Source organism: Pseudorca crassidens, chromosome 6, assembly GCF_039906515.1.
Source record: "Pseudorca crassidens isolate mPseCra1 chromosome 6, mPseCra1.hap1, whole genome shotgun sequence".
Taxonomy (NCBI): Eukaryota; Metazoa; Chordata; class Mammalia; order Artiodactyla; family Delphinidae; genus Pseudorca; species Pseudorca crassidens.
Window position 1 is genome coordinate 56,810,411 of NC_090301.1, and position 27,920 is coordinate 56,838,330.

Genomic DNA, 27,920 nt, shown 5'->3' on the forward strand with positions numbered 1-27,920 from the left:
GGCTCCGCGGCGTGCGCGCCGGCGAGCCCCGGGCCGCTCCCCGCGCCGCCAACCTGAGCCATCGATTGCACAAGAGGCTTGGGCCAGGATCAACTAAGCAAAAATCCCCACCGGGAGCTGACGTGCTATTCATCTTGATTGATTCTGGTGGTAATTATGTCACGTGACGCCATGGAGAGAAATGTCCTTATATCTATATCAGTGCTCGCCAACACACTCCGGGACAGTTCCTGGCGCCAAGACGCGCGCGCGCTGGGGGCGGATCGGCCTCCCTCTACAGCCAGCTCTCCCCGGGCGCCCCCTGATCAGGCTGTGCCTCAGGCAGGTCACCTGTGCGCCGCCGTCGGCTGCCACTGCTGGGTGCATCTGCCACCGCCCGGCTGGGCCACCCGCCCGCGCCCGCCCGCGCCTTTAAGTACGCGGACCGAGGCCGGCTGGGAGGAGGAGGGAGGGGGAGGAAGGCGGAGGAAGGGGGAAGGGAAAGAAGCGGAGAGCTGAGGGGGGAGCCCCATCTGCGGGCACAGGGGACTAGGTGTGAGGGTGTGAGTTTCCCACCCCCCACACCCCGTCCTGCAGGCGCTCCCTCCCCCGCAACGCCGCCACCCTTTTCAGTTTGCCCGCCGGGAGCTTGTTGCTTCTTGTTCAAGGGGCGTAATTGCGCCTCTCTCGGGGCGCCAGGAGCCCTGATTTACATATTTCTCTACCCAGCGCTTACGCTGCGGAGTAACGGCTTTCTCCATGGACGACCGGGAGCGAGAATGCCAGCCTCAAAAAACTCACGCCAAAACCCTACCAGGAGCTCACCCGGCCCAGGGCCTCGGTGCCCACTCGGCCTTGTCGCCCTCTCTCCTTTCTGTCTCTCTTTCTCCTTCCTTGTCTCCCTTCATTCTTCTCACTTCTTTCTCTCCTGTCCTCTCTTCTCTCACTTCCCCGTTTCCTTTTTTCTTCTTCCTTCCTCTTATTACTCCCCTCCTTTCCTGTCTCAGTCTGTCCCCTGATCCTCTCCTCCTTTCCCCTAGCTATGTGTCACCGCCTCTATCTCTCTCCCTGTCACCTCTCTGCCTTTTCTCCCCCAGTGCTAAAGCAAGAAGGAACTTCAGCCAGCGAAGATACCCCGTGGCCCTCTAGAAGCTGGGGGGTCTGGTGAACAAAAGGATCTGGAGTCCTACTCTCAGGGTGCCTGGCTTCCCGCTTTCCCGAAAGCGGAGACAAAACGCCGGTGCCTCCGCCCTCCTCAACCTCTCTGCCTTATGGCCTGGACTGGGACCAACTAGCCTCACATCCAGCCCCTTCTCGACGTCGGAGCCCCGCCAAGGCCTACACATCCGTGCCGTGCCTTTCCAAGGCTCCTGCGGCACCCTCGGGCCTGCAGGGTCACTGTGGGCCCCCCGGAGGTCCGTTGGCTCTGGGGGGTGGGGGGCGGGCTCTCAGAAGCTCTTGGCTCCTTCTTCAAGCCCCTCTTCTCCACTCGGCTCTGCGGGCCCCCCATCCACTCGCCCCGAGGCCTCAGTCTCCTCGGCAGTGGCTGCGTCCCTCTTTTTTAGCCTGGGGGGGTCCAAGCGAGGCCTGGGCTCCCGCCTTGGGAAAGCCAGCATTTTCCAAAGGTAAAAATCAGTGTCTCAGAAAGAAGCTCCCCAAACCCAAATCCCAGAACCGTGGGCAGGAAGTTGCCCCTCTCCCCAGGATTCCTCTGCCAGGCAATCCCAGCACTGGTCCTGGGCCTCAGCCCTACGCCCAGGACAGGCAGTGCAGGTTGTGAAGACGGTTCCCACCCTGGCCCCGGCCGCTGCAGTGCCGGTGCCGTGAGCTCTGCCCACCATGCCGACAGACAGAAAAAAGGCGGGTGATCAGAGCTCATATCTATTTTCTGGCCAATGTTTCCCCCCTTCCTCTTTTTTCTCCTCCCTCCGCATTCTCCCTCCCACTCTCTCTTCTCCGCCCCCCTCCCATCTCAGCTTCTCTCAGAACACTGTGCAAACAGGTTGGTGGGACTGGAGGGCACGAAGCCCCCCCCCCAGAACTGCCCACCCTGTGTGCACCTTCCACGCAGCTGGCACTCTCGCCCTGATTCCAGCTCGCCCCCTTCTCCTTAGCCCAGCCCGCCGGCACACTTATCTGCCTGCCCATCTCCATCCGCGGCCCAAGCCTCTCTCCCTTTCGGGCTCGTAGTCGACGCCCCTGGATCTGTCTCCTAAAATGGCTCCCCGGACACTAAACACAAGCCAAGAGGCTGCTCAGGACCCAGGGCAGGGACCGCAGGGGCCCCCGGCTGGGTCTTTATGTGTCTGCAAGTGCGCAAGATTCTGGTACCTTCTCTCTGCACGGGTGGGGCGCAGGCAGCCCGCTGCCCCCAAAGTGGAGCCTGCTGACCGCTAAAGAGGGAAGTGGGGGAGGACGAACCATTCAAGTTCAACGACATGGCGACGGCGCTCGGGCTGGAACCGTGCTTTGGCGGGGGAGGGTGCGCCATCTGCAGCGGCGCGCGGGTGCAGAGGGAAAGGGGCGGCTGGCCCCTCTCTGCGCGTTAGCACGGGCCCCCACCCCCACCCCCAAGCCAAGGCTTTCGTTCTGGGCCCAGTCCGCTTCGCCCTTTGGCCCCAGCTTTTTCCTCCATCCTTTCCCCGAAAACCGCAGCTTCCCGACCCGCGCGTCCCGCTCGAGAACCTACCGTGAAGATCCCAGAGCTGTGGCCTTGTCTTTGCCTGCGCGGCCCCACTCGAAGCGCAGGGAGCGCACCGGACCCTCCGGGCACAGCCAGCAGCTCCGCGAGCGGTAGCTTTCCGCGCAGCGCCCGGACACGATGCGGTAATTTCGAGCCACCCAAGATAAGACACTAACTTGACCTTAACTTTGTCAGGGCGCCCGTGGTATCTGGAGAACGTGAACAGACACTGTCTGGCAGCTCTCGTAAAAGCTGACTGGGGAAGGGATTCTGAGTCATTTCATTTATTGCCACTACAGTTCTGCAAGAAAGCTTTTCCTCCCTGCCAAACTTTAATTATTTATGCTCTTTTAGGAAACGAAAGAAGAGGAGAAACGCGGAGAAAGCACCCAGAGCCAGTCCCTTCCCTGCAGAGCCTTCGGAATGGGCTCCTTAAGTCAAGTGACTGAAGAACAAAAATGTGGGGAGATTACCTTTGTCCAAGGACGGTCGGACAGGCACCGAGCCCCCCCTCCCCACTAACGGGGGGGTGGATGCAGCTGGGAGAGGCGGGATGAAGGGGCACACCCTCCCTCCACCTCCACACACATGAATATTTACAACGGTTCTGGATTTCTCCTCCGCCCGCCCGCCTCCCGGAAGCCTCCCCAGCCCGCCTCCCGAGGGGAGAGCCCCCAGGCCTTAAAAGCGTCTCCTGGTCGGCCCTCTGAGCTCGCAGCCGATTGAATGCCAGACCAAGCCGTTTTTTCTCATTTAAAAACCTTTTCCTTGGTCAAGAGGCCTGCCTGGACTGCAGCATTTCGGAGGACGCATTTGTCTTTGTGCGAGGGAATGTTAAACACTTCGATTTCAGCATTTCTCTCGGGTATTTATTTCTTTCAAATTTCATGGTGGTTCCAAATCTCTGCCAGGACTTTGGTTAGGAAGGGAGAGAGGACACCACCACCTTTGTATTCGTATGGATCAGTAGAAAGGATGGATTCGAAAAACACTGCTGAAGCTCCCATTAACAGACAAGATTTTACACTTAGAATAATTTCAATCTCTTTGGGGAGTGGTCTCCATGAATATCTCCTCCCACCCTACATCCCAGGCTACAGAAAAAAGAACACAATGATTTGATGGTATATATTGCAAAAAAATGGTCTCCCTGTGTTGTCTTAGGCCTGGGTCTAAGTCTGGTTCCCTGGCCCTTTACTCAGCCCTCCAGACCTGAGGTCTGAGTGTGGCCTCTGCCTTTGTTCAGCTATCTTGAAGGGGGCAAACCTTCTGGGACTCAGAGAAACTCAGTTCTGGTACCATCACCTCCCTGAGCCCCACCAGGCGGGGAAACATTTCTAACGATAGGGCCTCCCTCGGCAGCTTCTTGTTTCCTTTATTCCTGTTTTTTTTTGTTGTTGTTGTTGTTGTTTGTTTGTTTTAGGAGCTGTTTAAAATATATTTCATCAAATTAGCTTCAGGGAAGGGGAGTTGGAACCACTGAACGCTCGGAATTAGAGACTTAACGGTTTTGCTAATTCTCCCACTTACTAAAAGCTAGCAATTCTTTAGTTTCCATCACTGAGCTAGCTGGGAGCTGGGATCTGCAAGAGCTCGGTGAATACCAAGCAGGCCCTGGCTTTCCTGGCCTGAGATAGAGGCTCTGAAAGCCTAGGGGGTGCAGAGGCCACGTTTCCCAAGGGAGTCTGCTGGGTTTCAGGCAGAGGTGCCAGTGTGGAGGATTTCCACAGGGCGTTGCCTGCCCACAAGAAGGCTGACCCAGAAACATGGCAGGGAGAGATGTTTTGTATTGAAACCTGAGGAACATATCTTGGCAGCCCCCTGAACAGCAAGCTTCAAAGTTTGAGAATTTAGGCAAAATGTGGAAGCTCCAGCCAGCAACAAGCCGAGGGTTCGCTTAGTGTGTGAGACACGCTGAAATCTGCTCACGGTTCCCCCACCTTGGATGTTTTATACACATTTTGTTTATAGGCTTTTATACACCATTTCCTCACTGACTTGGAAGCCATTTTCTCCTTTAATGAACAGTCAGCAACCATAGTGAAGCCGCAACCAGGAAAGAAAAGTGAATTTGGTGGCCTGAAAAACATTAGAAGGGAATCTGAAACGTTTTGAAAAATCGACATCAGTCCCACGACAGCATGACTGGGACTTGGATATTTATTTCCACTCAAAACATTTCTGTATGTCTGATATATACACGCTATTGTTTTTGACAAAATCAAAACAAAACAAAACATGCACGAAAACTATTAGATAGCAGAGAAAATGCAATTCATCTAAACGTCAACTGAGGTCAGTTGGGATGAGGCTTAGGACTCCCCGTGAGGTGCCTGGTCCTCCACCGAAAATAAATCATCATCATACTTTGGTAAGGAATCTTCAACTCTTTGGCTGTTGGGCATCTTGCTAGGAGTTGGGGCGGGGTGCTACTTCTCTGAAGGAGACAGAAAAGGGGCAGAGATGGTAGAAGGAGCTTGGGGGGCCCTTGCGTTCCCTGAAGCTAAGGCAGGACACTCCAGCATACCCAGGACATCTCTATCTGGCATTCAGCAACCTCAGTCTCCACAAAGGAAGCCAGGCAGGGCCCAGGGTCTCTAAGGCTCTGCTGGAGCCGGTCAGACATGGCCTCAGAAGGAGCACAGTGGCAGGGCCCCTGGTGGGGCCGGTGGGCGGTGGAGAGAGTGATGAGAGGGGAACTTCTGCTTCTCTCTACTCAGTCTAGAGCAGAGAAGGGGCTGAGGATCTGAAGGGCCTCCTTCCTAGCCCTCCTGACTGTTGACTGGTGGGGGAGATGAGACTTCACCTCTCCCTGTGGTGGTCCATTACCGTAATTCAAGAAAGACAGACAAGTCGACACCTTTGCCTACCTCGACAAGAAAGCCATATTTACAGTCGGAAGGTAGGACACCCCCCTTCCTGGCTCACTCCCTTATCCTCCCCCCGGATATTTCCCCCTCCTCCTAGTGCAGCCCAGCCTCAAAGCCAACTAGCAGCTCTCCTCACCAGAGCTCAGCTCTGGGGGTCCAGTTGCAGAGTGAAGGGCTCTGCATTGGGCATGTGTGAGGAGGTGGAAGAAGGAGGGGGATTTTACCAGTCTGTTCTGGAAGCTGCAGTTTGCTGTGGAGCCCCAGCCTCCCTCATCCCATCCACGGGAAGGACGTATCCAATCCATTCAGCCCAGCCAGCCGGAGGGGTCAGTCCAGCCGGACTCTGAGGTGTCTCTGGAGTTTGGCCACCATGCCCTTACTCCCTTTTCCTCCTGAAGTTTGAAGGTCTAGGATGGCTATCGTCCTCCCAAAACAGCCAGGGCATACAGGAGGGGGACGGCGCCCTTTCCCTCCTCCAAAGTCGAGATTCTGGCTTTGCCACAAGGGACTTTGGCTGCAAAGAGACAAAACTGTGCCCTCAGCCCTTTCTAATCTGCCCGGGAGTTCTACCTAAATTCAGTTCCACTCTGAGCTCTAGTTAGGTGCCTGCTAGATGCAGAAAGGGCTGGGGAGGGGTGGGGGGAAAGAAGACTAATCAGGTGGAAGCAGAAATCCAAGTACAAGGACACTAGAGTGAGCCCTGGGTATAATAATGCCCCCGCTAAGAGTTAGGGCAGATGACTCCAGACCCCCATTCTGGAAGCCTCAAGGCCAAGGTTGTGCTGCAGCTTCTGCAGGCTTCTCTGAGAAAGGGGAAAGGGTGGATGCTCAACCGGCCAGGTCTCCAAACGTATCTCCTGCAGGCTTCTGGAGCTGCTGTCTGAGCGGGAGGGTACCTGGAACCAGCGGAGAAGGAGCAGAAGGAAAAGCCCTATCCCCTCACTTCCTTCACGCCAGGCCTCGGTGAAAAAAGGCAGGCCCGGCCCGGCCAGGGCCACCCCGGGAGCTAGTATAGCGCCAGCGCCTGCTCGCGCAGCACCACGCGCTTCTTCTTCATACGCCGGTTCTGGAACCAGATTTTGACTTGCTGGTCGCTGAGGTTCAGCCTATTGGACAATTCCTTGCGCTTCTGCCGGTTGATGAATTCGTTGAGAAGGAATTCGTTCTCCAGCTCCGCAATCTGCTGCTTAGTGTAGGGTTTCCGCTTCTTGCGGGCCCTCCCCGGGGCCGCCCCCCACGGCAGGCCTGCAACACAGCCCCAACCCAAATCAGCCCGGCCCGCTCCCGGTTGCCTGCCCGCCCCTGGCGGCTCCCTCCCTCTACACACTCTCCCCTGCACCCCACCTCCCACCCCGGCCCGGGGAGCGTTGCTCGCGGAGCGTGGCCACCCTTTACCGTCGGGCAGCGAAGGTTGCAGGCAGGAGGCGACGCCCGCCGCCTGCACTGTCATGTTCAAGTTGAGCGGGCCCTTGGTCTCGTCCTTGAAGCCGGAGGAGCAGGGTGTCCCCTCGAGAAGGGCCGAAGAGCCCGGCGCGACGCGGCCCACACCCGCGTAGTCGTACTTGACCGCTTTGAGAGCAGCGGCCGCGGGGGCCAGGCTAGACTCCGGGATGAAGGGAGGCCGCGCACGACCACGCTCCTCCGGCCCGGCGGCCGCGTCGGGAGTATAAAACTTGGCCTGTTCTTCGGATCCGTCCTTGGCGCCCAGGGGCTGCAGGCCAAGAGGCCCAGAGCCAGCCAGGTAGGGCTGGGAAAAGCTGCCGAAGGTGGTGGCACCGGCAGGCTGCGCTGGGGCGCAGGAGGCGGGCGTGGTGGCCCAGGGCAGCGCGCCGCGCGGGTATGAGATGGAGGGAAGGGCGGCCAACTGGCCGCCATTCGGCCGCAGGTTGGAAAAGTAGAAGGAGTCGGGCGACTGTAGATTCAGAAGCGAGCCCACATAGCCCGCTCTGTAGAGACTGCGCTCACACATCTCCAACAAAGGGCTTGGGCTGCGCTTGCAGCAGTATTTAGTTACAACCGGGAATAAAAGGACAGGCTCAGACGATTGGACGAAACTTTGCCTGCAGGTTCTTCAAAGCCGGTCATTTCAGCACCGCCTACATCCCCCGACCCGTTTCTCCCCTCCCCCCCATTCAGGGTATTATGATAACACCCGCAATATTCGATGGCGAATGACTAGGCTGCCAAGCAGAGCTAAGGCATGTTGAGCAAAGGTGAAGCCTCTTCGAGTTTCCAGGCTGAGTTCCGCAGCTGGGGGCATTGGGCATCGGGTGCATTTGCCTCAAGGTCCCTTGGGGTCCTTCTTGGTCTTCACTGGCTTTGCACTCCCATTTTCCGCTGGCTGCATGGGCCAGGCTTGCTTCTACCAGCTTTAACTCGCAGCTGAGGCCTTTTCCAGTACGGTGCACTTCTTGGCTTGTCCAGAGAGCCCTTGGTCTGGTGGGGCCATTAACTCTGTCGCTAGGCCTGAGCAAAGCTACTCCTACCCCGTCCCTTCCCACCTCATCCCTCTGGACTGGACTCTGCACACATGATCTAGCAGTGAAGACCCAGCGCTGCCTGAGCCCTAGGTCCCCGGCCGCAGGCATAGTTTGCTGATAGAAGAGGAATGCATCACAAATTCTGCCTAAGTTTGGCGCCCAGGAAGGAGGATTCACATCACTTCTGGTGTGCTTCTCCATGGTCCAGCCCTCTGCTCCTAAGAAAGTCACCATCCAGGTCCATGGAGAATGCTGGCCTGGGGACCCAGACAGCTTGATTGGCCAGTCGTGGCCAAAGGCTACATTCTTTTAATCGCCAGCAGTCACCTTGGAGACTGCAGCCCTTCAAACCGGAACTCCAAGGTGTTAATCCACTCCGTGGCGTGCAGGACGAGCTCCCCTGATCTGATGTGGAAGAACAGAAAAGCCAGAGCCACCGGCCGGGAACAGCGGGGCACACCGAGGCAGCGGACTAGCAGCGTTCCTCTGCTCAGCGCCTCCAGGGGCGCACGGGCCGCTGGCGGGTTCGGAGGTCTGGCGAACAGGGTGGCGGGCGGCAGCGCTCCCTCGCTGGGAGCAATGTGGCAGTCCCCGCCACGGCTCCTCCCGGAGGGTTAAGGATCCTCCTTTCCTGCCTCCGGTCCCAAGACCCCTAGCTACCCCGTGACTGGCGCCCGCCCCAGCCTGCAGCCTGCCTCGCGGTCCCCGAGCCAAGCTGGAATTGGTTAGACCGCCAGCTCCGGCACGGAGACCACACAGGCGCCGCCGGAGGGCAAGGCTGACCAGCGCGCTGAGACTTTATTGTGTGAGTTATGGCGACCAACTGGGTGGCTCTGGGGAACGCAGTCGGCCTCTTCTTCTTGCTCTAGGGCGGGGGTAGGGGGTGCGGGTGGGGGTAGGGGTAGGGGTTGGGCAAGTCTGGGCTCCTCAGGGCTCTGTTGGAGTTTCCTTAGGAGCTCAGAAACAGAGACGTATTCCATTCCCTGTCCTTTCATGGGGGGCGGGAGGGGCGCGGGGTGTAGGCGCAAGCTGCAACCTCAGTTCCTAGGGACTTAGGGAACCTAGGCTCTCATTTTGGGAAACTCGCCCTGTTTTCGAGGAGTTACAGCCTCCCTAGGTCTGAAACTCCAGCTCCAACGGATCCCTGCAGTCTTCTCTCTTCCTACCTCAGTACTATACAACGATTCTCCGGTATTGCCAGGTCCAGGTGTGTCTTCTTCGGACGTTTTGGCAGCCGCATAGCTGCGGTTTGCCCTATGGGACTAGAGATGTAAAGGAATTAAAAGAGAAATAGAAAAGACTAGAACAACTAGACTCCCTTTCTCTGGCTCAGATGATGCCCAGCCGCCCCACCTCATCGCCTGGGTTTATAATTTCCGAGGTCCAGCAGACAAAGTTGTACCGTGGAGCTGGCAGCTGGGGACGGGGACAGGGAGGGAGGGAGGGAGAGAGGGAGAGAGAGAGGGAGGGAGGGAGGGAGAGAAGGAGGGAGGGAGAGAAGGAGAGAAGGAGGGAGGGAGGAGAGAAGGAGGGAGGGAGGGAGAGAAGGAGGGAGGGAAGGAGAGAGGGAGGGAGGGAGGGAGAGAGAGAAGGAGGGAGGGAGAGAAGGAGGGAGGGAGGGAGAGAAGGAGGGAGGGAGAGAGGGAGGGAGGGAGGGAGGGAGAGAGGGAGGGAGGGAGGGAGGGAGAGAAGGAGGGAGGGAGGGAGAGAAGGAGGGAGGGAGGGAGGGAGAGAGGGAGGGAGGGAGGGAGAGAGGGAGGGAGGGAGGGAGAGAGGGAGGGAGGGAGGGAGGGAGGGAGGGAGGGAGGAAGGGAGGGAGAGAAGGAGGGAGGGAGGGAGGGAGAGAAGGAGGGAGGGAGGGAGGGAGAGAAGGAGGGAGGGAGGGAGGGAGAGAAGGAGGGAGGGAGGGAGGGAGAGAAGGAGGGAGGGAGGGAGGGAGAGAAGGAGGGAGGGAGGGAGGGAGAGAAGGAGGGAGGGAGGGAGGGAGGGAGAGAAGGAGGGAGGGAGGGAGGGAGGGAGGGAGAGAAGGAGGGAGGGAGGGAGGGAGGGAGGGAGAGAAGGAGGGAGGGAGGGAGGGAGGGAGGGAGGGAGGGAGGGAGGCTTTGCTGGTGAGCTGGAGAATGGGAAAAGAGGATTTGGTTGCGGAGCTAAACGGCGAGCTCTGCCAATGCCGCTGACTGCCCAGGAGATGGCGAGCGAGCTCCACGCCTGGTGAGGCGCCGCCGCATGGTCAAGATCAACAGTGAAGGGCGGCGCAGCCGGCCTGGGGTCGCCAGCTCGTGCGGTCAAGGCCCGCTGTCAGGCGCGGCCGAGCGTCTCGGAAAGCCGGAGATCGTAGCTGCAAAGTGGCCGGGACAGCGGAGTCAGATGGACCCAGCGGGCTGCCAGAGACTGGAAAGCGTCGCGGCCGCCCCTTTGTGTGGCAGTACGTCTCGGATCCGAAGCCTCCTTCGCCTCTCGAATCACGCGTAGACGCACCGGCCTTGATCCTCCACCGGCGGCGCTCGTAACCTTCCAGGTTTTGGAGGCGCTCTTCCTGCGGCCTTTCAGTCTCCACCCGAAGCAAAGGCCTCTCCCTGAAGCTCCCTTCGCCTCGCGGGCCTCCCTATCAGCCCTCCGACCACCGACCGGCTCCGCTCCTCCCTCCTCAATTCAGAATATAAAAGGAATGCATATAAATAACAAAGTCTTCATCTGTTATTGATTTAGCCGTCAATTCAAATTCCACTGGAGAGCGTTTGAGCGCAGTTTTAATCTTCAGCAAACCTCCCGTTTCTCTTAGGCGGGGAAAACTGACCGGCAGACTACAGATGAAAGGAAAACCTCGAGGCAATCCTCCCTATCCACGTCAGGAAACCTGAGAAATGGACCTGGGAAATAGGATGCGGCCCTGGAGTCTGGAATTTACAAAAAAGAAGGCGGGGGTGGGGGTGGGGGGAACGATGGAGAAGAAGGGGAAACAGGCCCGTTTCAAATGAAAACACGTCTTGTGAGAAAAAGAGAGAAAATGTCAGTATCTCTTCCCGAAGTGGAAGGTCGGGACGGTGTGGCCCCATTTTCAGGGGTTATTTCTTCTTGAAAGATTGAATCGTGGTCACTTTTCTTTTTCTGCCTGTCTCTCTATCGGCCTGTCTCAATTAAAACGAAGTTGCCTGCTCGAAGTCGGTTGCAAGATACGAAAGAAATCAAGCCGAGGAGGAGAAAACGAAAGTAGCTCCGAACCTTGGGTCTCTGAGCCTTCTCCGGCAGATCCATAGGGGAATCCAACCGCCAGAAGAGTTTACATATCGTGTGGGGTTTTACACAACTGTATTTAACTCACATACCAAAAGTTAGCAGCCATTGAATTCATCGCGCCCGGGCGCTAACAACGACGAGGCATCCAGCTCCTCAGCGGCCATTTCCCTGAGTGGCAAAAAGCCCTCAGAAAGCAAGTAGTGCCTAAAAATTGCGTCTAGAGGTTTAGGGTGTATAATTATGGTTTCAGTCTTCAACTGCTGTGTGCAGGCTGCCGGGAGAAGGCGATAAGGGATAAGCCTGAAATGTTTCTTTTTCAGAAGTAGAATTTAATTGGGAATTTTTTTTTGAGCTGGTCTGGTAAAAAATATAATTTTAGACACCACAAATTATATGCTAATTTAAAGTTATCACTATTTATCTTAAAGGCACAGGAAAAGGAGAGGGAAGGGGTGATGGAAGTGGAGAGCCTGGAGGTTTTACAGACCAGAACTGGTGTTGAGTTTCCTTCATCTATAGGGAATCCCATAGCATTCAGGATCACAAGATTTTATAATAAATAAGACCAGTTTCTAGAGGCAACACAAGCTTGGAAAAAGAAAACAAATGTATAAAGACTCAGAAGAAACAAGAGAGTTCTGTTTATTTGCATCTCCCTAGGAGTAAAAAAGTGATTTTTAAATGCCTGAAGCACTGCCCATGTATCTCAGCTCACAGACATTGCATCTACAAAAATAATCTCTCAGTTGTATAAATATGCAGCACTTTAGAAGTAGTTATTTATCATCACTTTCAGAAACATATTTTTTTTCTTCCTGGACTTCAGAGCTCCACATGTGTTAGATGTCTTAAAGCTCCACGAGAGCCCAATACATTTGTTCAGACAGTCAAGTTCTTCGCTGGGTTCTGGATAAAAGTTCCCACCCATGGCCACACTGATTCAAGCCTCTTTCAGGGAACTGAGGAGATGGTCTCAATTCTAGCCCCACAGACTGGAGGCCAAGGAGAGGGGATGAATTTATACCATCCGTGGGTCACTCTGCCAATTGCAGCCATTTAAATATCTGCATCTAGAGAAATGAAGGCATCATGAGGACACATTATTTCCAAATTAAAGATTATAAAAGCACACATCTACAAGGTGTATTAAACACAAACAATTACAACAGCAAGTGAAAGACCCAAAGTCAGAAAGATTGTCTTCACTCCAATATTGATACAAACCCTATTTAATAAGGTAGCTGCTTTTAAAGCCATCACAGTCCCTCCAGCCTCCTATTTTTAGACTTTCCCAGTGACCCTAGAACACTGCTTGCCCAGAGCTGTTTCCATTTGCCTCAGGGAGACTGCTGAGAGCTAATGATTCAATTACCCAATCACAGGATATGAATGACTGCAAATCATTCAGCCCTAATGGATTATGAAGATAAGAAATGCTGGAAACAGGCATAAAAAGTGATTTAAAAAAATAAAACCCTAAAGTCAAAATGGCACTTCTGAAATTCATCTGGGGGGATTATTTAAAAATACTTCAAGTCCTTTATACTGGCCTGGAGGGAGAAACAGAACATTAAAAAGTCATAAAAAATAAACCTAGACAAGAGCAAAATAAAAAACAAGTAAGGAACAGAACTACGAAATCACGTTGGGCAGCAAGAGGTTTTAGAGCCAGATAAGGGGAAGAGAGAAAAACAATTCACAAAATTTGCCATTACTGGCAGGGGAATGGGGGAATTAAATACATATTCAAGTCTTTCCAAAGGTCTTTTGGAGGCAAGTGGAAGCATTTAAACTCTCTGTGGCCAGTCTGGCCCACATCAGGAGACAGTATCTTTGAGCTTGGAGACGATTTTCTTGTCTTTCACTCTTCGGTTCTGAAACCAAATGGTCACTTGTCTCTCGGATAGGTTCGTGGCAGCCGAGATCCGCCGCCGCTTGTCCTTGTTAATGAACTTGTTAATGGCATACTCGTTCTCCAGTTCTTTGAGCTGCAGTTTGGTGTAGGGCACCCTCTTCTTCCTCCCCCGACGGTAGACACACATGTCTGGCTGATTTAGAGCCACATCCCCTGGTATAAAAAAACAGCACAGGAAAAATTAGACCGGGATATCTGGAGCACCCAGTTGGGGACTGTGTGTGTAGACTTGGAGGGGGTACAGAGAATGAAGAAAGACAGGCTGTTTACACTTTATTATTATTTACACAGACATATTATTTACATGTTATTAAAGAAAGATTATTTACACTTCAAAGTGAAGGCCAGTATGATGGATCATCATGGTTTCTCAAACCGGCATCTTAACAAGCCTGAGATTTTATGGTGTAGTTGCTGGGGACTCTCATAAGGACAGTTTCTGCAAATGCTGGTTGCAAACACACAAACATACACAGACTTAAAAAGAAATAGCTAGGCTGTTCAAACTTTGACTTTTCGTGTTCCTGCGTTTGGAGCTTGTGAGCTCTTGGAAGCTTTAGTGGTCACTCTGGGTTATTCATGTCCTTGAAAAGTGGGGCTCAACTCCGTGACACCTCTTTGGGGAGGAGGGGCCAAGGCCTGAGCAAAGGGCAGCAAAGACCTTCAACTTTAGGAGAAAAATAGGCCTATGCCCGCACACAGGCAGAAAAGGGTTGTGAGAGAGGCAATTTAAATCAAAGGATGAATTTACAGATTTCACACAAACTGGGCCGACTGCTCCACTGAGTTAACCATGGTTGGGGGGAGGAGGATAGGTGCCCAACTCCCAAGCAGGGGCACAGACTCCCAGTCCATTCTTTTCCTTCTTTTCTCTCTTCCTCTCCCTCCCTCCCTGCATCTCTCCCTCTTGTCCTTCCCCTTTTCCCAACGTCCCTACCTGGGAAGGATGATTTCCAAAAGTGGGAGCCCTGTGGCTGGTCCTTGGCGCAGTACACCTGGCTGTTCCACCCGTTGGCCAGCGTCCAGGACTGGTAGCCCTCCATGGAGATGTATGCCTCGTGCCGAGGCTCCCCGGAGCCGAAGGTAGACACCATGTCGATGTAGCCGGGCACATGCTGGTAGGGGCTCGTGTAGCCCTGGTAGAAGGACACCTCCTTGGCTCGCGCGGGCACCTCGTTGGCCGGTACGCTGCTGCTTGCCAGGCCCGACACGTCCATGTACTTCTCCACCGGGAAGCCTCCCAGCGAAGCGTGTGGCGACGACTTGAGAGCATTCTGCTGTAAGCCCACGCCGTGCGACATGCGGCAGCTATAGTAGCCGTTACCGAAGTGGTAGCCGTAGCCCAGGGCCGGGGCGCCCGGGGGCGCTGCAGCGGCCGCGCCGGGCGCCGGGCACTCTTTGGCGGAGGAAGCCTCCGGGCGCGCCGCGACCACAGCCGAAGATGACGACGACGAGGAGGAACCCGCGCGCTCAGTGGTCCCCGGGTACGCGAAGCCAGAGGCCGCCGCCGCCGCCGCCGCCGCTGCCGCCGCCGCCGCTGCCGCTGCCGCGCGTCCGGAGTGTGTCCCGGCGAACACTGGCGCCGAGAGGAAGCCGCGACACTGGCCCGGCGCCGCTGCCGCCACGGAGGAGGAGGAGGAGGAGGCCGGGGCCGCCCCGGCGGCCCCGCCGTCCGCCCGCAGCCCGTCCATGTCCCAGCTCCCGGCGCGGCTCATGGCCCGGCCTGGCCCGGCCCCGGCCCCGTGCACGACCCCATGGCGCGACGCGCCTCCTCCCTCCTCTCCTTTCTCTCTCGTTCTCTCGCTCCCGCCCTCTTCCTCTCGCCCTCTCTCCCTCTGCGAGCCTCCCGCCCGCCCGCCAGCCCGCCCGCCAGCCCGCCCTCCAACAGGTTAGCTCATCGCGGGACGTTTATAAAAACGAAGTTCAGGTTGGGAGGGGGCCTGAGCCGGTCGGGGGGCCGCCTCCCTCCCCGAGGGCTCCCCCTCGGGGCCGTGCCATTGGCTGCGCAGGGCCACGTGGGGGTGGGGGCGCGGGACAGCCTGGCTCCGGGCCCCGGCCCCTTGGACCCACCCACTCCGACCCCTACTCCTCCCCAGCCCTTGCGCAGCCCACCGCCCCTTCCCGCCTCCCCCGGACCCAGGCGTTTGCGCCGCAGCCACCCCCACGAGCTGATTGCGCGACCGCCCATCCTAGGCCCCGTCTGCGACTGAGGCGGGCGCCGAGGCCTGCGCCTTGTCTCGGCCACGGCAGTTTTTGCCACCTCTCCTTGGCTCCCTGAGCTGCACAGCTAAATGAAGGAGAAGGACAGGGATGATCAGAATGATGTGAAAACAGACTGATTTTTGATCCTGTTGTTTAATTCCTCGGATTAGCTGACCTAGACCCCAAACCCGAGGAAGCTAATTTTCTCTACCTTGCGTATTGCTACGGGGCAAAGGCATTTAACGCGTGTTCTCCCGGGCGATCCTCCGAATTAAGACCAATTGGAGCAGACCCCCCTCCCCCAATACGCACACACCGTCCACCCGGAAAATGCCCACGAAGCCGCCCTTGGGGCCGGGGACAGAGACTTACAAATAAATCAAGCGGACGAAAAGACCCGTCCTCGGCGCGGCGAACCAGAGGATCTGCCCCAGCGAAAAAAGTCCGAACGCCTGGTCCACGCTATTCGCCTCTACACTCAGGCCTGCCGGGAGTTGCACTCCCGAGCTGGGCTCCCCAGCCCTGGCGCAGCCTCCCCGGGGCCGCAGAAAGACCCTCTGAAGGACGCCGGGAGAAAGCCACTCTGCCGCCCTCCAGGAAATTTCTGCGCCTCGCCCAGCAGCTGAACTGCCTCTTGCATTTTGCAGACACCACCCACCCCCTCCCGTTACTCACACCAATTAATTGAAAACTTCACTTTCCCAGGGACCTTTGTTTCGTTTTCTTTTCCAAGCTGCCAACTGCAGAGAAGTGAGAGGGGCAAATTAAGAGGGTGTTTTTCCCAAGCAAATTTGGGGCTCGTGATGGGAGCAGCCCAGAGCAACAGGGTCTGACTTCGAGGGGGTAGGGTGGGCTCCGGGCAGTCCCGCCAGGGTGTAGGGATCGCAACCCTGAGCCCTCTTCATCCCTTCCATTCCTCAGCCACAGAACCCCAGTCCATCATCCTCCATCTTAGACGTTAGCGGGGAGCCTGTGTGAGTTCTGCGGCAACTCTAAGGCTCCACTTTAGCAGCAACATTAGATCTGATGAGCCGACAGTACTGGGGTGGGTGGGAGAGCCCTCAGAGTGAGCCCATTTCGTTCTGTACCAGCAACACCCCAGTCCAGCCCACCTCCAAGAAAATCACTCCCCTGAGCCTGTGATTGATGAAGCCAGCTTGTCACCTAGCCCCACTGTTCCTGGACCAAGACAGGACCTAGATGGGGCAACTAAAAGAGCAAGGGAGGCCCTCTTGGACCTGGCCCGTCATCGCAGGGTGGGCTGCTGGTGTTGAGAGTGTTGACACGCAGAACGCAGTAACCATAAAAGGCTCAAATAAAGGGGAAAGTTATGAGAGGGGTGCTGGAAAGGAAAAGCAGGAGAATTTGTTTGACCTTTTTGAAGTCCTAGACATGTTCATGATCAATCAAAGATGGGAGGGGCCTAAACCTCTGCAGAAAATTGCAGAGAATCGAAGTTTGCTAGTAAGAACAATTTCGGCTACTTGAGAGAAGGCAGAAGTTAGCAAGAGAAGCTGGATTTGTTTGTTTGTTTGTTTTTTTAAATGCCAGTCAGAGCCAGGTGACAGGGTTGCTGACTTTTTGGAAGAGTTTGGCTGGGTTCTCTTTACCCAACAATTTCAGTACCAAACCAGTCATGGGATGCCGCCCCCTGAAATGCTCTTATTTTTCCTTTGTATCCCCTTCTTTTTCTCAGAGAGGGAAACATGGAGATACTTAAAAAATTGTTTTTCTGTTACCTCAAATACATTTGTTGAAATATTTCTAAGACATAACTGGAACCAACAAACTTTCAGTCTCTCAAAACTAAATATCTCTGTGATTTTGTGCCCTGGAATTTCTGCTCCATTTTCTATCTGATAAATATATTTTAATGACTGATTATATGCTAAAAAAATGAAGAAAGTGAAATTAAGATAGGAAGGAAGAACTTGTCAAGTTTTGCTGATTTCGGACAGCCCTTCACTTTTGGCTTAATTTTCCATGCAGCAAATTAAGTTGTGCAGGACTGGAAGCAAAGTCTGAATTAATGCTCTCGTTGAAAGACACTTCTCAATGGTGGCCTTGCCTCCAGTTTCCTTGTGGAACTCTGGCAAGACTTGGAGCTTCTCTACCCATCCTAGCAGGTATTCAGAGACCAGGGAAGTTTTGAACAGTAAGGAGCATAGCCTCTTGCTATTCTGCAGCTGAACCTTCTTCCAGTACAGCCTTCTAGGTCCTGGCCCTGGGGGAGGGGATTCCCCTTAGGAAAGAGACTCTGACTGGACCCTATGAGGGCCCCCTAAACCTAGCATCCCAGGGAAGCTGCTGCTATTGGATCATAGGGCAGTGGTTGAGTACCAGGCAAAGTCAGGGCTGCTCTGTTTATGAACTAAGACGACACATAGTTTACAAGCTGGGGGTGGTAGGTAGTGGAGGGATTTTGAGGCTGAATTTGCAGGAACATTTCATTTAGCTTGTATACCCTGTATCCAAGCTGATTTTAGGTTTAAACTTCACGGGAATAACTTTCTTTAGCTGGCCAGGAGCACAGACTGAACGCTGTGTGTGGGTGGGTAGGTGTATTATGTTGGGGCTTTAACAACAAAAATACTCTCTGTTAAACGAAAGTCTTTGCAAACAAAAATATCCCCCAAAACTGATGTGTTGTTATTCAGTGATTTTTGCCATCTTTCCTGATTTTGGTGAGAAACTCAAGGTGGCCCTTCATTGCCCAAAGTCCTACTCTACCAGAGAGAATCAGGTCACCTCTGGTCTCCCCTCCCATCCCTTGCTCCTTTCCCTCCTTTGCCTGCCCAAGCACCCTTTTTGGGAACTGATGATATTCTGTAAGTCACATCCTCTCTTTTCCTCCTTGTAGCTGATCTTTCAAATCATGTCCCTGTCCTGGGTTGGGGAAGGGGTAGATGCAGGCTGCGATTTAGATGTATTGAAGAACATAAGTTCCTCTGCTTGCCAAGACAGAAATGAGCTCAATTAACCACCTAATCGGTGGCCATTAGGGCCAGGACAACAATAGCCGGGTCCTAACAGAATGGGGTCCTGGGTACTCCTTTGAAAGTGTTTTCCTTGATGGCCACAGCAGAAAGTGCAGGACACCACTCTAATTAACTTGAAAGAAGCCAAAACTTCAGTGTAGAAATAAAGTCTTAATTCCAAAGTAAAGTCCAGCAGAACTGGCTGGACAGTGCTCTTAACCAAGTCTGTGCTCTGCCAACTTTGGCGCTAATTTTCCGTCTGCAGGCAATACCCAATTTCACTCAGGCTGGAGATATCAAAAGGATTTAAAAAAACAGCAAACCCGGGGTGAAGAAAGGGGTCTCTAGCAAGAGCCAGACAGTGGCATCCTGAGTTTAGGCACTTTCTGTGTCTAAGATGTATTCCATTTGGATTTAACAGCACAATTAGGCTTTATTAAATGTAAATTGTTTGCAACAACAAAAAACCTCTTCAAACCGAAGCGTTATTTGGTGAAACCAGGTTTACCTCCCGCAGGGCGGTGAGCCCTTGTTTGGGATGGAGAGAACTCCTACAGTCCTGGCGGGAATTAAACACAGCGAGAGGCTTCCCTCTCAAAGAAGCACTAATCTCACTGCGAAGGGGGACCCGGAGGGTGGGTGCAGAGCCCGAGGACCCGGGTAACTTGCTGCTTTTTTCGCAAAACAAAAGATGGGACAGAAAACCATCTTCCGCTGTTTTGTCCGACAACTCAAGGTGTGGGGTTATCCTCAGAATACTTCTCTAGCAGCATCATTGTTAACTGAAGTCCAGTAAGTGCTCACTCTGTCGGCCCTATGAGATGAAAGAAAATAAATCTCTCTCTCTCTCTCTCTCACCCCCACCCACATTCCGCAGAGCCCCACTGTCTCGGTGGGAAATCCAGCTGTGGTCACAGGCAGCAGGAAGGGATGAAGCTTAGGGAAATGCCTAACCACGAAGGGGCAGGGCGGGGCGGGGCGGGGCGGGGCGCGGTGGGCGGAGGAGGCCAAGGAAAGGAAGCGGAGGAGTAAGTGGTCCGGCTTAGCTTCCCGGCTGGGCGGCGCGCAGTTCCCCAGGCTCGGCGCTAGATGTCCCTGCAAGTTTTCCTGTCGCGTCGAGGGCGCACGAGCTTCAGGCAGGCAGCGAGTCCGGGGTAGCCCCGGAGTCCAGGGACAAAGTACCCTCCCAGCCCCCACCCAAGGCGGTCCTGGTGGGCGCGGGATTGTAGGGGAAAGGAGGAGGAGAAATAGAAGCAGCCCAAGAGGCCCGGAGGAGACGGCGCGAGGCCGGCCTGCCGAGGGATGGCAGCAAAAAGTTGCCAGTACAGAGTTTTCCCTGCAGTCGCCAGACCCGCATCCTCCCTAAAAAACCGAAACCTCCAAGCCGTGGGGACCGCACTCAGCCTAAAGAAAACATACCCGGTGTTCGCTGCCCGGGTTCTAGCCGTCCTGCTGTCCCGCCGCACTCGGCGGCCCCAGTCCTCGAGCGAGCTTGCGTCCGGCTGCGGGCCTGCGGGTTTCGGGCCCCGTTGACCCGGAGCCTTCCTCGCCAAAGGCAGGAGCCAGGCCCCGGCGGTTGCGGGGCTCAGCGACAGCTCCGGCTCTACCGCCGCTCCTCCGCTTGGGCAGCCTGGACAAATTTTTACAACCTTCAGTCGAAGGCCAAAAGTGTTTACCACTTCACCTCGGAGGACCCGCCGCTGCTCAAGAAACAAATATTTAGTCTGGAGGCCTAACAACAAAAACAAATTTAGGCCTCTTTCATGTAATTCCTCCTTTGGAGTAAAAAGTGCTTTTCAGCCCTTCTGGAGAAAGCCCTTTCCGAACCCTCACCCCCAACGTATCTTAAAAATTCCTGCCAAACCACGCGGGCATCGGTTGATTTTTTTCTTTTTTGAGTGAGTCTTGTGCCTTGGTAGTGAGTAGGAGGTTTTGGTGGCCTGGAGGCTGCGTCTGAAAACCAGAGACTTTTGACAGGTGGTTCCCAGTCTCAGCCTGGACATTTCGGGAGAGGTGCAAGGTTTGGGCATTTCAATAATGAACCCCAACAGAACCGTGTCAGTTTTCTCACTACCTCTATGCAGACTCAATGTTTTTGAGTATTTAAAGAAGACATATGCAAAATAAAAGAACCAACAATAAATGCTGCCCAAAGCTTTAAAACCGTATAGTTTGGATATTATCAGAGATAACTTAAATCACAAGCAAGTTCTCTAATCTCTGTGTAGAAGCTTTCTTATCTCTGAAAAAGGGATAATAATAGAATGATCTCTAGAGTTGCTCTGAGCATTAGAGAAGCTAATATATGTAAAAAGCGCTTGTAATTTCAGAGTTAAAGCTCTATATAGGTGGGCCAATATTACTACTACTAGTAAATGTGGAATCTACATAAATTAAGGGACATTAAATATTGTAATGGAATGTTCACCGTCTCCCATGAAACACTGTCTGCTAAACGCAGTTCAGTGAAAAATTATGGGTGTCTTTTAGTGTGAGTAGTTTGCCTGACATGGTCTCGAACATACTTTTCATGATAAATGTGCTAGAATACGCAATATTAGTGTTATTTAAAAGGTGCAAATAGTTTTGGAAACCACTAATGAATGAAGGTGTCGCCGAGAAATGGTGTTTTCCCTTTACAACAGACTGAGGTCCGGTTTGCCACAGGTTTTGGCACGAGGGCCGAGGGGTCCCCGAGGAAGGGAGGAAGCTGGAGACCCACCCGCGGGGTGAAGGAGGAAGGGGCTGCCGTCAGCACCCCCGCCCCCAGCGGCGGCTCCTGCGATTGAAAGCAGCTCACAGCCGCCGAAACCGCGAGGAAAACAGACGGGGGCGCCAAACGACAGCAATAAAGGCATCCGCGACTTCCGCTTAAGTCGCGCCTCCGCCCGATCCCACCCCTGCCAGGGCCTTGCCCCCCCCCCCCCCCGCTGCCCACGGACCGGAGCCTGGACCGAAGTGTCCCATTCAGTCCCCAAAGCTAAGTGGGACTAGGGGGTACCCTTACCAAGTTCCTGGGACAGCAACCCCCCTCCGCTGGGCGCGGCCTTCCAGGGATGGTGGAACTGGGCACTTGGACTGTGGAAGGAGAGGGAAGGAGAGGTGGGATCATCCGCAAGGCTGAGCTCTGACCACGTTAATGGCCGGAAAGCCGGCGCGAGAAGGGCTCATAGTGCTCGGAGTCGGGTGGCCTCTGGGGCAGGGGCGGAGGTGGACCCGGGTGATGTCCTCCTCTGAGCTCCCGACGCCCATTATGCGTCCCACATCTCACCTCTCCAGTCACCAGGTGCCTATCCAGCTTTCCATTTCTCACCTTGCGGGAGAATTCCGTTTTATTACCTTAAAGAGGCGGAATTGATTTTCGAAGCAGAACTCGCGTTGTTGAAATAAGTGGGTGCCAAGGGGAACAGGAGGGAAACTTTTGGCATTGACTCTGTGTATAAATGTATATAAATATACCTCACACCTCGCCTCCCCTTACATTCCTGACGCGCCCCCAACGGGTCCAAAGTTAAAAGGAAAGCGCCAACAGAGAGATGGGCAAATAGATCTCGGGTTTGCCCCTAACACACCCCCGATGTGCTGGGTGTGGCGGCAGGGAGGAAAGGGGGGGGCCCTGGGTTGGGGTCTGGGTTGGCGGTGCAAGACCCGAAACCAGCGCCCAGATTGCCAGGGTCTCTCGGCAGCTTCGGAAGCTCGCAGGCCGACCTCTGGGTCCCGTCTCTATCCGCCCTTGTTCCTGCCGGTGGCCGTGGATCTCTCCCCTTGGGCAGCTGGTGGGTGGACCCGCACAGCTCGTTGGGGGTCAGAGCATCGTGGGGCGCAAGCGAGGGAGGAGACGTGCAACGGCCTTGAGTGAAGATTGATCTTCGTTAAAATGGTTGCCACCAGCGTCATTATGACCATCAAAGTTATCGCCAAGAGGCTCAGCCGCCAAGCTCAGGTCGGGAGGAGCAGCAGCAAGGCTAGTCCACGATTTTTCGCGCCCAGAATCAGCGCAGGGAAGATCTGGGGCCACAGGTAAGAGGCTGGGGTGGGGGAGAGGAGGAAGGGAGAAGGAAGAAGAGCAGAGTGGGGAAGAGAGGGCTGGGGGATGGTAGGGGAAGGAAACTAAGTCTCTTCTTTCCCATCCTTGACCTCGAAACCCGGCAACTTTGCCACAAATTATTCGATTTGAGGAGGGGGGGGAAGCTGGCAACGTAAAAGTGGATTTGGGGCGGCCCATATGGCGCTGTAAATTGCGACTGTGTTTAAAGTTAGCTGTTGAATTCTGCTATGAAATCGTCCAGCCGAGTTCACTTCCCCCAGGGAAAATGCGTAGGCGAGAAGCCTATCCATCAGCAGGATTATAAAAGTAAAAAACCTAGGACTTCAAGTTCAGAACTCACTCTGCAAACGGTATTAAAAAATCAGAGAGGACCTAATGATTTCCGTTTGGAGGCGCGGGCCCAACGCACCTCCCCAGCCACGTAGCACTAAAGTGCTTTCAAAACTCTGAGATTCTCTCTCTCTCTGTCTCTCCTTCTTTCTCTCTCTCTCCCTGTCTCTCCCTCCTGGGTGGGAGGAGAGTAGCCAGGCTGAGGCGAAGAAGTGGGGAGAGAGAGAACGCGGCGTCCTATTTGTTAAATAAAATACATATTTGGTTCTGAAATTCGAAAGATAAGTGATCCAGACAGGAGCGCAAGGTCTTCTCCTTAGCAACTCTTCCTACATCCTCCCCCTGTCCCCCCCTTACCCTCCTCCCGCTTGTAAATGTTAAAAACAAACAAACAAACAAAACTTCCCGATGATCTACTCTGGAAAATCAAAGCATTATCTATTATTTAACACGTATCTGTGTCCGAGGAAAAATGAGGAAGGCGCTGCATGATTAGGACCTAAGGGGCAACCCAGCAAACTGAGAGCGTAATGATGCCCCTAAATGAAGGGGGAAATGTGCCGCTGCGCGCTCTATTAATCAGACTGTCAATTTCACCCCCGAGGCCAAACCCCTGGGCGAGCAGAACCGGCTCTGAGCGGGCAAAGGACCGGGAGCCTTCCTCCTCACTTCTTGTCTCTTCTCGCCTCCTACCTGGATCTATTTGTCTGCTCTGAAGCCGCCTTCATTACCCACTGACAGGAGCGTGTATTTATTTGCTTATAAACCTGTTACAATAAATGATTATTCGAACGGCGTCATTCGTACCTTAATGACGAGGGAGCGCTACTTTTTGATGAATGACATCTCGGGCTCGGAAGGATGTATGGGTCATTTTGACCAGTCATTCCCTCGCTGTGGCATCCCACAATTTTTCCGCCTCCCTCCAAAAGAGATAATAATATTTAGAGGCGCTCGCTGGGGCTGAATGAGAATTAGCCCTAGGCGCAGCCCATCATTAGGACGGGACAGCCGGGCCACTGTGACATTTTTTAGAAAGCTGAGATGATGGAAAGAATAAGAAAAGAGATGATTCTGATGGAGAGAGGGCTGCACAGCCCCACAGCCGGCAAGAGGTTCTCCAATTTGTCCGACTCGGCTGGCAATGCTGTGCTCGAGGCCCTGGAAAATTCGCAGCACCCGGCTCGCCTCAGCCCGCGCCTGCCGTCTGCCCCCCTGCACAGCGCTCTAGGAGACCTCCCTGCCAAGGGCAAATTCGAAATAGATACTTTGTTCAACCTGCAGCACCCGGGCAGCGAAAGCACCGTCTCCTCCGAAATCGCGTCTGCAGCGGAGGGCCGAAAAAAGCCGGGTCATTATTCAGAGGCGGCAGCCGAGGCGGACATGAGCAGCGACGTGGAGGTGGGCTGCTCGGCGCTGCGCTCGCCCGGCGGCCTGGGCGCCGCACCGCTCAAGGAAAACAATGGCAAAGGTAATCGCGCCGCCCGCGACGCGCTCTCCAGTCCCATCCTCTCTGTTCCTCCGCTGCCCCGCCGGCCGTTCTTGGTGCCTTTGCCCCTCTCCGACCCTCTGCAGCGAGCTGCACAGAGCTGGTTCAGGCGGGGGCGGGACGCAGGCGTGGAATCGTGCCCTCCGGCTCTGCTCCTTGAGCCTCCCAGAGAGCCGCAGGCCTGGGGCCTGCCCTCGCTCCTGAGTCCGAGAAAATGTTTCTGCGTGCGGGTCTAAACGCCCGTGCGAGCCGACCTACCCCTTGCCATCCACTGAGTCGCGCTGGGGGAAGGCTTCCCAGGGCAGCTGCTCCGAACTCCGCGGCCTCTGAGCCCCAAGGCCGAGTGGAGGGGGCATTCTAAGTCGAAGGGAGTCTCGCTGGGAGCCTCGCTGGGCGCCTCTGGGAGACTCTCTTGGGTCAGCGGCAGAGAGTTGAAAAGTAGAGTCCACCCCCAAATGGTTCCTGTTTGAGCTACTGCTGTCTTTCCAATCTTAAAATATTTTAAACCAAATCCCAAAAACTGTCAAAGAAAGGTTAGAGGCCGTACAGAAAGCTGAACTGCGGTCTCCAGATCATGGCAAATCCAGAGCTTCTCAAACTGAGTCTAGATGTAGGCATTTTCCCTTGGCCAATTTTCCTCCTGAGTTGAAAATTTCCTTTTATTAAAACAAAACACCCCCCCAATTGAGTTCCTATTATTTGGTTATGAAGAGCTCCCCAAACTTTATTGATTCCATTAACGGCAGCAATTTGTAAGCATGACAGATCCCATCAATTCAGGCAGCGCCTCGTCTTCCTCTCGCGGCTTCCCCCATCCTCGTGCAGCCCCAGCGCGGAGATCTTGGTCCTACAGTGACTCATGCGTTGTTGGCCGTTTGTTTGCCAGGGTTCGCGGAGAGTGGCTCAGCCGCGGGCACCACGACGTCTGCGTCGGGCTCTGGCCTCGGCAGCCTGCATGGAGGCGGCGGCGGCGGCGGCGGCGCGGGCGCAGCGCTGGTCGGCTCCGGCTCTGGCGCGGATCAGGTGCGGCGCTACCGCACGGCGTTCACCCGCGAACAGATCGCGCGCCTGGAGAAGGAGTTCTACCGGGAGAACTATGTGTCGCGGCCCCGCCGGTGCGAGCTGGCCGCTGCGCTCAACCTTCCCGAAACCACCATCAAGGTATTGATTCCAGCATGCGCCTGTTCTAGCCTCCTCCAAGGTGTCTGGGTTGATTTTTGTTTCTCCTTTCTGGGTGGCTAGATTTAGCTGAGGGCCTGAAAACCCGCGGGGAGAGTCACCAAAGTCACTATTTCTCAGCTGCCGTATCCGAAGGGTTGGCCGGCCTGGCTGACCTGGGAAGCCCCCGAATGGCGCAGCCCATGCCTCAAACGCTCTCCTCAGCTCAGCGCCTGCCCAGGTGCCCCTAGCCCATGTCCTTGGCCTCACTTTCCCCTCGGCGGCAAAGCCGTCTGGTCTTAGTTCCTCTGGCACGAACCAAGGGTGAAACTTTCCATTTGCTCTTGATCTTGGAGATTTATTTTCCACATAAATCGTTACAATAAGGAGAAAGGATACTGTATTTTAAAAAATCGATTAGGTTGAGAAAGTTTTGTAAACATTTTTTCTCCTGGGCAAAGGGAAAAAGCAACCTCCTGGGGGGAGCAACGAAATTGTCCTTATTTACGTATCTTTAGGTGATTAATTTTATTATACGTCCAGGAGAGATAGCCGGGAGGCTGGGCGATCCTCACGGAGGATCTGGCACTCTAGAAAAAGAAAAGAGGAAACTCCACGGGATAGGGGAGGAGTGTGAAAGTCTCCCTTCGGTTTGGTCAGGCTTTCTTTAATTTAGAGTTGTGACGAATGATGTCTTCATTAGATACCGTGTGGGGAGGGGTAGAAAAGTCCCTTTCCCAGTTTAAGAGTATGTTGCTCCCGCCACTCATTTGAAGCAAAAGATTCCAACAAAACCATCCCTTCAATATCAGAACCGGACCCGTGTCAATCGGGACAATTCCTTGCAGCTCAGAGGACTCAAGACCTCGCGCGGCGACTTTTTAGAAAAGCTGCCGCGGCAGCTTCTCGTCAAAGGAGGCCTAGAATCCCTGTGCAAATCCTGGTATTGAGAGACGGGTGCTTGGCGAGGCCGGGCACCGGTGGGTGGCGGGAAAGGGAGGAAAGTTTGGGTTGGGACGAGAAACGCAGCCCAAAGCTACAGAGCAGAAGCCCGAGGAGCCGCAGCAATTGGTCACAGGGAAGAAGACTCTTGTTCGCTTAGGAGGGTGTGCCTACGGCGCTCCACACTGCCGCCCACACTGTCCCAGCTGGAAGAGGAGAGGAGACTCGGGGCTGGGCCCGGTCGGAGGGGCGTAGGCCAGGCTATTCGGAGGTCCGGGAGGAGCGGAGAGGCGCGGGGCTGGGGATGGGGCCTCGGGGCGCTCCCTAACTCGGGCTGCGGCGCGGCTCTCCCCGCAGGTGTGGTTCCAGAACCGGCGCATGAAGGACAAGCGGCAGCGCCTGGCCATGTCGTGGCCGCACCCGGCCGACCCCAGCTTCTACACCTACATGATGACGCACGCGGCCGCCACCGGAAGCCTGCCCTACCCCTTCCACTCGCACGTGCCGCTGCACTACTACCCGCACGTGGGTGTCACGGCTGCGGCCGCGGCCGCTGCGGCCTCCGGCGCAGCGGCCGCGGCCTCATCGCCCTTCGCCACTTCCATCCGCCCGCTGGACACTTTCCGCGCGCTCTCGCATCCCTACTCGCGGCCGGAGCTGCTGTGCAGCTTCCGCCACCCGGGCCTCTACCAGACGCCCGCGGCCGCCGCGGGGCTCAACAGCGCGGCCTCGGCCGCAGCGGCAGCAGCAGCTGCGGCGGCCGCGGCCTCCTCGGCCGCGGCGGCCGGGGCGCCCCCCAGCGGCGGCTCCGCACCCTGCTCGTGCCTCAGTTGCCACAGCAGCCAGTCGGCCGCGGCGGCCGCAGCCGCTGCCGCCGCCGCCCTGGGCTCCCGGGGTGGCGGCGGCGGAGGCGGCGGGGGTGGCAGCGGCGGCGGCGGCGCTGGGGCCGCCGGGGGCTCGGACTTCGGCTGCAGCGCTGCAGCGCCACGGCCCGAGAGCGGCTTCCTGCCCTACTCAGCCGCTGTGCTTAGCAAGACCGCCGTGAGCCCGCCGGACCAGAGGGACGAGGCGCCGCTCACCAGATAACTACGTCGCCGCCGCCAGGGGGCCGCGCCCGCCGCTCGGAGTGTGCCCGGGAGTCCCCTGAGCGTCCCCCGTGCCCCCTGTGCGCCCACGTGCCCCCTACGCTCTGCCCGCTGCTGAGGCTGTCGCCAGGCGGCGCCCCAGCGCGGGAGACCTAAGGGAACATGTCCCGAATTGGGGGGAAGAGCCGGCACGAAAGCTCGGCGTGCTTCCCCTCAAATTATTTCTATTTTTGTATCTGCTACCCAGCCACCTCCCCTCCTCTAAGTATGTTTCCCGCCGCCCAGACCCCGCATTTTTGCCTCTGTCCCGAGCTCTTGGTCTCCCCAAGACAATCTCCTCGCCCCTAAACTAGTCCTCTGGGGTCTCGGGTCCTGGCTTAAGCCGTCAGGCCTGGTTACTCGGCTGAGCCACGTGGCCAGAAGCAAGGAGAACCACAACAAAGAGAAGGGAATGGTGTGCGCTAGTGCTTTGTGCGGGAGAGAAATCCACCCCCGATGTTCCTGCTGCTTCTCTGTTTCTTCCA

The 27,920-nt window shown here is 55.5% G+C and overlaps 3 protein-coding genes across 3 annotated transcripts; 1 reads left to right on the forward strand and 2 right to left on the reverse strand.

The window, feature by feature from the left end:
- Positions 1 to 6,538: 6,538 nt before the first annotated feature.
- HOXD12 (homeobox D12) lies at positions 6,539 to 7,693 on the reverse strand. The gene is made up of 2 exons (XM_067739876.1): positions 6,928 to 7,693; positions 6,539 to 6,777 (listed from the first exon to the last, which is right to left on the reverse strand). Exons 1-2 carry the CDS (start codon positions 7,499 to 7,501, stop codon positions 6,539 to 6,541), a joined length of 813 nt encoding a protein of 270 aa, XP_067595977.1. The 5' UTR covers positions 7,502 to 7,693.
- A 4,145-nt stretch (positions 7,694 to 11,838) lies between these two features.
- Positions 11,839 to 14,879, reverse strand: HOXD13 (homeobox D13). The gene is made up of 2 exons (XM_067739877.1): positions 14,102 to 14,879; positions 11,839 to 13,317 (listed from the first exon to the last, which is right to left on the reverse strand). Exons 1-2 carry the CDS (start codon positions 14,877 to 14,879, stop codon positions 13,067 to 13,069), a joined length of 1,029 nt encoding a protein of 342 aa, XP_067595978.1. The 3' UTR covers positions 11,839 to 13,066.
- An 8,887-nt stretch (positions 14,880 to 23,766) lies between these two features.
- EVX2 (even-skipped homeobox 2) lies at positions 23,767 to 27,397 on the forward strand. Its single transcript, XM_067739878.1, has 3 exons — positions 23,767 to 24,193; positions 25,098 to 25,372; positions 26,669 to 27,397. Exons 1-3 carry the CDS (start codon positions 23,767 to 23,769, stop codon positions 27,395 to 27,397), a joined length of 1,431 nt encoding a protein of 476 aa, XP_067595979.1.
- Positions 27,398 to 27,920: the final 523 nt, after the last annotated feature.